Raw genomic sequence first — 11,189 nt, 5'->3', positions numbered from 1 at the left:
ACTTCAGATCTACTACTGTCCCTCTTCACTCCAGCCACACTGGCCTCCCTGCCATTTCTCAAAAATGTCAAATGTCCTCTTTTTGCTTTAGGGCTGCACTGACACTTCCCTCAATCTCCTAGACAAAACTGCATGATGAAAACCAGATTCAGTTTGTCTGGGAGAAGGACATGGGCATCAGTCTATTTTTAAATGTTCCACATTTCTTCAAAATAATCAGGATTATTTTAGCCTTGAGTTGGTTACTGTTGATGGGAACATGGAGCCCGCTGAACCCTTCTCTCAAACAAATATAAAACAAAGTGAAAGCTTCTATGGTGATTCCAGTGTTTAGCTGGGTTGGGAATCACTAGACTGTAATTTCCAAACTAGGTCATTTTGTCCATAAATAGCCAAGATATTTCTATTTGAAAGACTGCCTTAGCAAATTAAAAAGATACACATAAGATGAAAAATCAAATTTATTTCTAAAATAGAAGGGAAAAGTATGCACTTGAATTCACTTTATAAAGTATGCTGACAATAAAAACATATGTCCCATGCCCTGCTTATTTCAGCTTAACGATCAACACCATGACATCTGAAAGGAAAAGATTTCTAGCCTTGTTTTGCAGAACCTGAAACTTCCAAGAGAACACATGAAACCAATGCTCCAAACTCAAACCGCCTAAGCCAAGGCAGAGGTTTGTTAGCGCTGAAGCTCCAGACAGCCGAACAAGAAAGGGCTTCTTGCTCACTTGGCCTGCAGCTCTGAGTTACTTGCAGTTTGAAGTCTTGGCTCATCTTTCACTAACGTTTAATGCCATGATGAGGGACAACACAAAGCATGGAAGAATGACATTCTCTTCAGTTTCAAATGAACATACAAATTGGAAATTATCAAATGTGACTCTTCTTTGGAAAATAAATCACACAAATGACTTTACTAATTTGAAATTCCTCACGCTGACAAATGAACTCTGGGCCTTTGTATTGAATTACATCTCCAGCCCCTTTTATTTATTTTTACAATTCTGAGACAGGCTCTCACTAAGTCACCCAGGGTGACCTTGAGCTTGTGATCCTCCTGTTTTAGCCTCCCAGAGTGCTGGAACTACAGGTGTGTACCACCATGCCTGGCTGAAAGGTACTCGTTAATAAATCTGACAAGGAAAATTACACTACCACCCCTTCCCCATAGTAATGAGAATCTATAAAATGTTAACTTCTTAAGTGTTTTCAGAAGTGAAGCATAAGAATTCTATCAAAATGGCTATTGAAGTTGTTAGGTTTGAGCAGACTGAGAAGCTACGAAGGTTTGCTGACTTGCAGAATACTCCTGCTCATGCTTACCAGGTGGCTACTGATGACGCTAAGCTCCTGTATCACTGTGCTCAGATCTTCGTGGAGTCTTACTATTGCGCTCTTTACCTCCCCTAGAAGAATGTTAATGGAATTGTTTGCTTCAGGCTCCCTAGGCAGGTTCCCTTGGGTTGCCTGAAAACTAGAGCAGGATGTGGAGGGAATGTTGTCTACATTTTCAGTGGGAAAAGCTACCCAGTTACTGCTGGAAATATGACTTGTTTGATTTTTAGCAGAATCAGAGTTATCTGGCAGAATTTCCAGCAGGTTGAGATTGTCATTTTCTTCTTCATCAGAAGACCCTGGGCCACTAGGAGCGAAGGGGTGGCGGGCCCTGGCTGACTTATCTCTATGCTTAATGGAGCCAGAAGACCACTGTGGATGTGGCAGAGCCCAGAAGGAAGGCCTGGGCAGAACCAGGGGTAAGTGGAGAACTGGCTTCTCCGGAGATGCCGCATCAGAAGGTGACTTGGAGGAAGCAGAAAAGGAAGATGGTACCTCGGAGGCAGTTGAAACTAAAATGCATAAATGAGAGAAAGATTCATGTAACATACATATGAGAGTAATAGAATAATTTTATAATGTAGAAGTCTATCTGGAAGGTCTCAATATAAACTACTTAGAATTTTAAATGTTAAATATTCATAATAAGCTTTAAAAAATCCAAAGCAGGAAACTGAGAAAAATCTACAGATGTATTATATATCACTAATACCATGGAAATGAACCTAAAATAGGATTATCAATATTCATCTTGACTCCCAAGCCCTGCCCAACATATTTTTACACTACTGTAAACTTCATCAGAGAGAAAAGCATTAAACCCCATTCTGCTGACTGCCAGCATTTTAAGTTGTATTTAAAGTAGAAAGTCTGAGAAACCTGCAACTTAGTCTTTCATCCCCCTCCCACAAGATTATTAGGACAAAATGAACTACTGACTAAGGAGAAATGCCCCACAGTCAGTGAAATCAATCTTTTCCTCCCTGTGATCAAATACAATCAAAGCTGAAGTCCAGCTCACCTGAAATTCAGAACACTTTAGCACTCACATATAATAACTTTTCTTACCAATAAACTATAAGTAACATAAAAAGCATTCTAAACCTGTTTTATGCAAAATTAAAGATTTAAGGAAAAAAAAATCTATTCATTTTCAGGCAAAAATCACAGTGTCTTCTCTCATACTTCATTCTGAATCATTATTCCCAAAACTCTTCTGAGGAACAATGTGTTCTTTAAGATGTCAGCCCTGTTGTGAAACAAGGCTTTGTGGTCAAGTAAGGCTGGGCAAATTACACACTGTGCTGCATGTCAGGACACTGGGTCTGTCAGCACACTTAAAATTCTGAGAAATCTACAGTAACTTAGGTGATAAACTTCTTTTTTCAATATTGAACTTTGTTCTTCATGGAATATCTGTTTGCATTCACTTATGGACACATGATAAAAGCTAGTGAGAACCAGCTCTCTAGTCTCTGATTTACTATGAACTTTATACTTTAAAAAGACTTACTTTCATTGTGAGTCATAGAACCGGAAAACTGAAGCTTACCACTTGGCACACATGACTTACCTATTTGTATTTTGCTCTACATATTCATGTCCCTTCTAAATCGGAATGTTTATAAAAATATGGCCAGGGTAGGTGGCTATTCTCTATTTTTGCCTGTGAGCGCCCTTTGTGGCTTATCTCCAGTTTTCAGGAAAAATTCTAATCACAAAACTTGAGGATGAAATGAGTATTCTAAGCTGGTGCAGCAGCAGGACATGCAAGGGAAAGCAGGAACTTCACCGCACATGGTCAAGATGAGTCCTGTATACTTCAGGATGTAGGTCAGGCTGATCTGCACATTCTATCCTTGGATTAAACAGATGCTACAAGGCTAGTGGGCAGGCCAGGGAGGAAAGCCTCGTACGTTTGCATTCTGAGTGACACTGCTGCACTTTAACTTGGAGTCTCTGGGTGTCATCTGGCATGTCCATCCCCCATCTCCTTTTGGTGTAGCATATTCTCCAGGAGGTCAATGAAAAGGATGAATAAAAGGTAAAGGTTTGGGAACTTTGTGTCTGAAGACAGACTCTACTTTTAGTCTTGCTGATAGACTGGTTAGATAAATAATTCTGGGCAGAAAGTGTTCTCTTTCCAAGTTTTGAAAGCTAAATTTTACCATCTTTTCACATCCAGTATTCAAGAGCTGGGATTATTTTAATTCTTATTAAGTGTATATACCCTGTTTGCCTCTGAAGTATTAGAAAACCTTTCCTCGTTGGCCCTGGTGCTCCACAGCTTCTGAGTGCTGTGCCTTGAAATGGAATGAATTTCACTCACTGAGGTCAAGTGGAAGTGGGACTTTAAATGGGCAACTCATTTCCTTCAGCTTCAAAACTTTCTCAAAGGATATAACCAATTGTTTTGTCTGTTCTTTCTTTCTGAACCTCCTCTTGTTCAGGCCTTGGATCTCCTGGACTAACCTTCTAATTTGCTATTTTGTTTTTTCTACCTTGGCCTCTTTGCTCTACTTTCCTGGAAATTTTGCCAACTTCAGCTTCCAATTCTACCACCGAGTTTCTCTTTTCTGTTGTTGTAAGTTTCAACTTTTTTGTTGTTCTCAGAAATTATTCTTGTAGCATCCTGTTCTTTATTTTATGGTTACACTGAATTTTCTTATCACTTTGAGTATAGTAAAGAGCATTTTAAAAAAAGTTTTCTTTTCCCTTCATAGTATAACTTGTTTCCTCCAAGTTTCTGCTTTTTGTTTGTTTGGCCTCACTATTCCATGTGGGAATTTTTTTCAGATGTCTGGTACTCCATGTCTGCTTATTATTAAGAACAGGATTGAAAAGCTAAAGGGAAGCTTTGAATGGGCTTGTCATTTTTGAGGCTCAGTGCACAGTCCAGATTCCACCAGGGCCTAGGTGGGTGATGGGTATTTAGGGTAACTATTCAGCTCCTTGGCAGGGGAAAGTCTAAGAATTTAACTACTTTTCAAAAAGCTGTTTTCCAATTACATTTAGCACCTGCTGTAGATACAGCTTGTCCTTCACAGTTCATGTGTTGGAAGTGTGGTCCCTAGAAAGGCAATGTGAAGAAGTGGTGCCACCTTTAAGTGGTGAGGCCCAGTGGGAGATGCTGCCTGCGGAAAGGACTATTGTTGTTCTCACAAGAATCTGATTAGCTGCCACAAGACTAAGCTGTTATGAAAGAGGGAGTCTGAGCCCAGAGCCCATCTATGGCCTCTTGTCTCACTGTGCTCCCACCATGAAAACATCCACTGTGTTGTGATGCAGCCAAGGGAGTGCTCATCAGAGCTGGTGCCATGCTCTTAAATATTCAAAACTGTGAGCTAAACAAACCCCTTTTACTGACAAGCATCTTAGCCTCAATGTATTTTGTTACAGCAACAAGACACAGATTAATACAGCATGGAGGAGGTTTTATAATCTCAATTTAAATATGAGGCAAAAGAATCTCAAAGAAGCTAGAAATCTTCCTCAAGATCACAATGTTAAACAGAGGCAACTAGAGGATTCAAATTTAAGTATTTTCAGTGTCAAAGCATGCGTATGATCTTAACTACTAGACACTATTTCAATACTATTTCACTATCTTAAGATTATTTTTATGCTATTACAGAATTATGTTAAATTCTCAATGTAAAAAAATAAAAGACAGGCAACCAGGATAGTGTGGGGACTTGTAATGAATGGGTGATAGATATATTAATCTTTGTCCAAAACAAGAATGAAAAAAAAGGATGGTGGAAGAATGAATGAAAGGCATTTATTTGAACGTAGTCATAAAACTTTAGTAATAATATAATGTCTCTTATTATGCATGAGTTGGAACAGCAGTCAGGAGGTGAAAGTTTTAGGAAAACATCTTTTAGTCTAAATAACAAAGGAGAACTTTTTTTTTTTTTTTTGTCTTTTTCGATACCAGGGATCGAACTATCCCAAGCCCCCAACAAAGGAGAACTTTCTAATGGTCATGGTTTCCACACATGGAGCGTGCTGCTTTGGGAAATGGAGACTGACTCACAGAACTCATGCACAGCTTCAATGACTATTGGCAAGGAGACTTCATGAATAAGGCAGCAGAACTATCTCCATGAGACTCTAAGAGTCTGGGATCCAAAGTCTACTTGCTAGAGTACTAAGAAACCATCCTAGAGGTAGAATGTGAGCTCACTCTGGTCAGAAAGGAAGATTTAATAAGAAGCCTTTAAGTAGGTTGATAGCAAACAGTATTTGAGTCAAATGTTAACACGGTGCTATCATACACATAAATATAATACAGTTATGTTAGACACACATACACATACATGACATGACTGAAAATTCTGGTAGTTACTTTATGCTACTAGTTTTCAAAATGTGTTGGCAGCAGCAGCATCACCTAGCTACATGTTAGAAATAAGGTGCTTGGGCCCCACCCCAGACCTACTGAGAAATAAACTTGGGCCCAGGAAACAGATTCAGCAAGCCTACAGGTGCGTCTGCGGCCTGCTGAAGCTGGTGAACCACTGCTTCTGGTCTGACCACCGCTGGCTCCACGGCTTACCCTTGTTTACAGTCTTGTAGCCTGAGTCAAGACTGCGTGATGCTTTTGCTCATAGAAGCCACTCATTTCTAACTGTGCACACTGATTTACTTTTGTTTCCAAACACTCCACAGCTGCACCCGCACTTCAAGCTGCTCTTTAGGGTGTATCTCTGCTGCCCATTTGGTTCTCCTTCTTTGGCTCACTACAGAAGTGGTTTGGGTATCTTGTTAACATTCATCCTCTTCAATGCCCTATTTAACAAAGCGGGCACACAGCGAATATTGCAAATAAGACACAATAAAAGGCTGACATGTCAGTCTTAATTTTTTATGTTCATAAATATTGGACCAGTTATTTAAGATATTACAGGTTTCAATGTAAAGGGCATGTAAAAGAACTGTGCTACAAATATGAACAAATAAATTTCTAGAAATATTTAAAAACCCTTATTAGCTATAAATATAACTTTTTCTGGAAAAAGGTACCTTGCTGACTAAACACTTTTAAACAGTTTACTCTACAACAGAAGGATTTTTTTTTCATTTTCCAATTCATTTCTTCTGGTATTCCTCACTGTTACACAATGACTATCAATCAAGTTCACTACACAATTTTAATTTTGATCTCTGGCTAAACAATGTAACATTTTCTACAAATGTCCACAGCAGATTTGTAATTAATGCCCCTTGCAAAGCAGAAACAACCCAAATGTCCTCTAGTAGATAAATGGATAAATAAAATGTGTATATCTGTACCAGTGGTGGTCCATATGCCACAATGGGCACATTTCTTAGCACTGACAGCTCTAAAAGGTTTGCCATCACTGATGTATTCAGCAGGATATTATCTGGGCATAATGAAAAATGAAGTACTGATCTATGCTACAACAAGGATGAACTCTGGATGTACTATGCTCAGTGAGAGAAGTCAGACAAAAGGCTGCATATTGTATGATGACATTTACATGAAATGTTCAGAACAGGCAAAACACAGACAGCAGATCAGTGGTTGTGAGTTAGGGGAAGAGGAAATGAACAGTGATTATAATAATGGGTACAGGCCTTTTAGGGTGAGGAAAATGTTCTATATTTAGTGATAGTTGTCCAGTGCTGATAATGCACTAAAAACTATAAAATTATATACTTTATATGACTTAGATCTCAATGTTTAAAAAGCATATTTAATGACATAAATAACTTACATAAAATAAATAGATGAAGGAAACCTCTAAATCACCTATGTTAAATTTTTCCTGGGAAAACCAAATTTTTGGATTAAAGATGAATTTTCTCACCTTACAGAGTATAAATCTGCTTCACCATATTTAAAAATCAGAGTGGGCTCTTTCTGCCTGTACATCAGCAGGCAGAAGCAGCACAGCTCCCTGTCCCCAGCGCCTCCCTGGTTTCCCTGGAAGTGCTGAGCAGCCCACTGCCCTCTGTCTGCTTGGTGCTACTGCACCTGCCTGGCCAGCAGCACAGGCTTAGCTGGGACACTTTCCAGGGCTGTTTTTTACTAATTTCCTTCTTTCTTTCAGGGAAGCTCTTAATTGTTCTGGGTCTGCAGCCTTTTGTAAACATAAAGGAAAAAGGAATGGTTAATACATAACTGTGTGTGCACGTATGTGTATGCGTGCATGTGTGTGTGTGATGTTTGGTTTCTTTCACTAGCAAAAAGGAACTGAAAAAGAGCTATGCAGAGCATGAGACAGAAACAAAGAAGGTGGCTCGGTAGGACACTCACCACTGTCCCACAGGCGAAGCTGCAGAACAGGTTCTATTGCCTCCAAAAAAAATTAGACAGTGTCCACTGTAGCAGAACACACTTTACACAGGTGTGGCTTAGAAGAATATAATGAAAGCTGACTGACACCAGGTCTGACTTCAAAGCATCTAATTGCACTTTATTTCTCCATTTTAGTGCACATGATGAAAATGAGAGAAGTAGCTGACAGGCTGAGAGATACTACTGTGTGCCCACCTGGTTTGTGGAGGTCTGTACTTCTCCCCAGTGGTGCTGAGAAGCCTGGGTGTAGGAATCAGAAGGGTAAATGTTTAACCCACACAGACCCAGGACACAGGTTTAGTCTAATGACAAAACAATAGTTTGAGCTACAGACACATAACTTAAAATTAAACTAACGAGAAGCAATGGGACATTACAGGAAATGTTACCTAGCATTGAAAAGTCAAATGAGGTTGCTACAGCAAGTCTGTCCCTCAAAGTCAGCAAAAATGTTACAGTGTGGGGCCAGGGATTTAGTTCAGCAGCATAAGCAGGGCAAGCGCAAGGTTATGAGTTCGATCCCCAGTACCAAAAATAAATAAATAAAAATTTAAAAAATGTTATAGTGCATAGGCTGGCTGCCTCTGAGATCCTCTAAAATACAAGCATGCAAGTATTTCATAATTTTCCCAGATCATTACCTCCAAAGAGTTAACAATGTCAGACCTAGACCCTTTAGACAAACAAATGCTTCTGAAAACAAACCCAGAAAATGGACATCATCTTCTCTAGTCTCTACCATACTGAGTGACAGTCCATGGAGACTAGCCATCCATTCCAGCTTCCTCACTTCTGGAATTCCTTAGCCATCATGACCTTCAGCCACCTAGAACAAGTCAGCATTTGGAACTGCCCTGCTCTGAAATCTTTTTCAAGTTTATTTTTCTTCTCACTCACTTCTAACCTCCCATTTCCTCTAATTCATGTGCATCTGGCCGTGCTGAGGCAACAGATCCAGTGGTCCTTTTTCTCCTGCTATCAATGCCTAGGTGGCACTGAATCTCCACTCTAGTCCGCACTGTCACTTAGCCACTTTCTTGCCACTATGCTGCCCTGTAGTCTGCCTTATTCACTAACTAGTAACCCGTGGTCAGCACCTTCTCTGTGAAGGATCGGAGAGTAGATATTTCAGGCTCTGTGTGCCGCACAGTTTCTGTTACAACTCTGCTTTTATAGACAATATGCAAAAAATTAGCCAGGCTGGATTCCAATAACATTCTCTCCCCACACAGGCAGTGGTCCAGATGCTGTAGCTTCCCAGTCCTTGTCCTGTGTCTGTGTGGGTTAAACATTTACCCTTCTGATTCCTACACCCAGGCTTCTCAGTACCACTGGGGAGACGTACAGACCTCCACAAACCAGGTGGGCACACAGTAGTATCTCTCAGCCTGTCAGCTACTTCTCTCATTTTCTACAGTGCCTACACTAAACCTTCACCATGGTCTCGAGGGGAGCAGGTTCTAAAAGTGGAACTAAATATATGGACAGCTGAGTAATAATAGCAAGCTTTTATATTGCACTTAACTGAGAGTCAAGTTCCGCTCTAAGCACTCTGCACATGCTGATGTGCTGTGCCAGTGCCATCAATACCCTTGGGCTGAGATGAAGGTACTGATATGCAGAAAGGTTAGTGCCTCATCTAATGCCACACAATTAGTGGTTGATCCAGGATCGTGCACCCAGGCAGCCTGACTCCAGAACCTGTGGTAAGTCATGTTCTAAATGACAAACACAGAATGAGCTGCCCCTGAAAGTCAACAGAAATTTTAACAATGTGCAATCAATGTTAAGTTTATCAACATCACACAAATATATATCTATATAGTATATTTGTGTACCTATGTCTCCCTATTACCAGAATTGGAAGGCGAATTAAGGGGTCAATGATTTTTTAATGAAATCAAATATAGAGTATTATAATTAAGAATGTAATAAGCAATCAAGTAAATACTACAGCAATGATTTAAGGACAGTATCAGTTCTGTTATTCAACCAATCACCTTGTCAGGCAAGGGATTTCAACTGAATGACCAATATTTCAACATTAAAAATCTTCCTACTGGATTGGGCATGGTGGTGCATGCTTGTGGTCTCAGCACTTTAGGAGGCTGAGAGGCAGGAGGACACTGCTGTGGATACAAGGCCAGTCTAGGCTACAAAGTGAGTTCAAGGCCAGCCTGAACTGCTTAGCAACACCTTATGTCAAAAACACCAAAAAACCCCAAAACAACAACAACAACAAAAAACAAATCCTTCATAGTATTTACAAAAGTAATGCAATCTTTCTTGAAAACATATGTACCACAATGTTTTGACTACTATAGCTTTATGATAAGTCTACTTGTTTTTTTTTTTTTTTGAGGCAGAGTCTTGCTACATAATTCTCACTAGACTCCAGCTCGTGGCCATCCTCCTACTTCAGCTTCCCAAGTGCTGAGACTATTGACATATACCACGACTGGCTCTGATAAGTCTCGAAATTGGGTAACCAGAATCTTCCTATTTTGTTCTTTTGCTTTCAAGAATGTTTGGCTATTCTAGATACTCAGCAGTTCCATGGCTTTCAAGATTGCTTTGACTATTCTGGTTAGGTGGCAGGTTCATATAAGATTCAGCTTGTCAATTTCACAACATGCCGGTCTGGGAACAGGCCAAATCTACAGAATGACTTAAAATGACACCTTAACAACACTGAGTCTTCCAACCCATGAACATAGTATCTCTCTCCATTTATTTGATTCTTTAATTGTTCTCAGAAGTGTTCTGAGCTGGAAATATAACTTGACAGTATGATGCTTGCCTAGTAGGTGTAAGGCCCTGGGTTTGATCCCCAGTACAGCAAAAAAGAAAAAAAAATTCAAGTTTTCAGTGCAGAAGTCCTACATGTCTTTCATTAAGTATTTTTAAAAATGCTACTGTAAATGGTATTGTTTTAAATTTCTAATTGTTTACTACTGGATAAATAGACTGGCCTTGACCTCCTGCACTGGTCTTTCAGATATCTGGGACTACAGGTACATACCAGCACAAATACTGTAAACCATTCTTATATGTTGACCTGTACCCTACAATGTTGCTGAACTCATCTATTAAATCTAGAAGCTCTTTTGGTCGATTCTTTGGGATTTCTTACACAGATAACCATGTCATAGTTGAGTAAAAATAGTTTTACTTCTTCCTTTCCAATGTATATCCTCTTGATTTCTTTTTTATGCCTTAATTGCACTTGCTCCAATACAATGTGGGATGAAAGTGGTGAGAAGAGGCATTCTTTCTCCGTTGTTGATTTGATTAGTAAAACATCCAGTCTTTCATCATTAATTAACGTCAGCAGTAGGGATCGTTTAAATATGGTCTTTATCAGTTTGAGAGAAATTCCTAGCTTGCTTAGACTTTTAAAAAATTGAAATTGAGTGTAGAATTTTATTAAATGTTTTTTCTGCAGGAATCATATCTTATTTTGTTAATATACTAGATTACAGAGATTTTCAAGTATCAGACTAACCTTAAAATTCTG

At 39.4% G+C, this 11,189-nt stretch overlaps 1 protein-coding gene across 5 annotated transcripts in view; it reads right to left on the bottom strand.

The window, feature by feature from the left end:
* Window positions 1–443: 443 nt before the first annotated feature.
* Window positions 444–11,189, bottom strand: part of Enthd1 (ENTH domain containing 1) — a 122,675-nt gene continuing 111,929 nt past the window's right edge. For all 5 annotated transcript variants that reach the window (XM_063243693.1, XM_003470374.4, XM_063243695.1 and 2 more), the window contains one exon: window positions 444–1,856. In XM_063243693.1, the coding sequence (XP_063099763.1) occupies window positions 1,288–1,856 (569 nt within the window). In that variant the 3' untranslated portion in view covers window positions 444–1,287. The remainder of the gene's footprint in view (window positions 1,857–11,189) is intronic.

Source organism: Cavia porcellus, unplaced genomic scaffold (assembly GCF_034190915.1).
Source record: "Cavia porcellus strain 051 isolate PalLab524CR breed Dunkin Hartley unplaced genomic scaffold, mCavPor4.1 scaffold_40, whole genome shotgun sequence".
In the NCBI taxonomy this organism is placed as follows: domain Eukaryota; kingdom Metazoa; phylum Chordata; class Mammalia; order Rodentia; family Caviidae; genus Cavia; species Cavia porcellus.
This window is presented reverse-complemented; position numbering and strand designations above follow the sequence as displayed.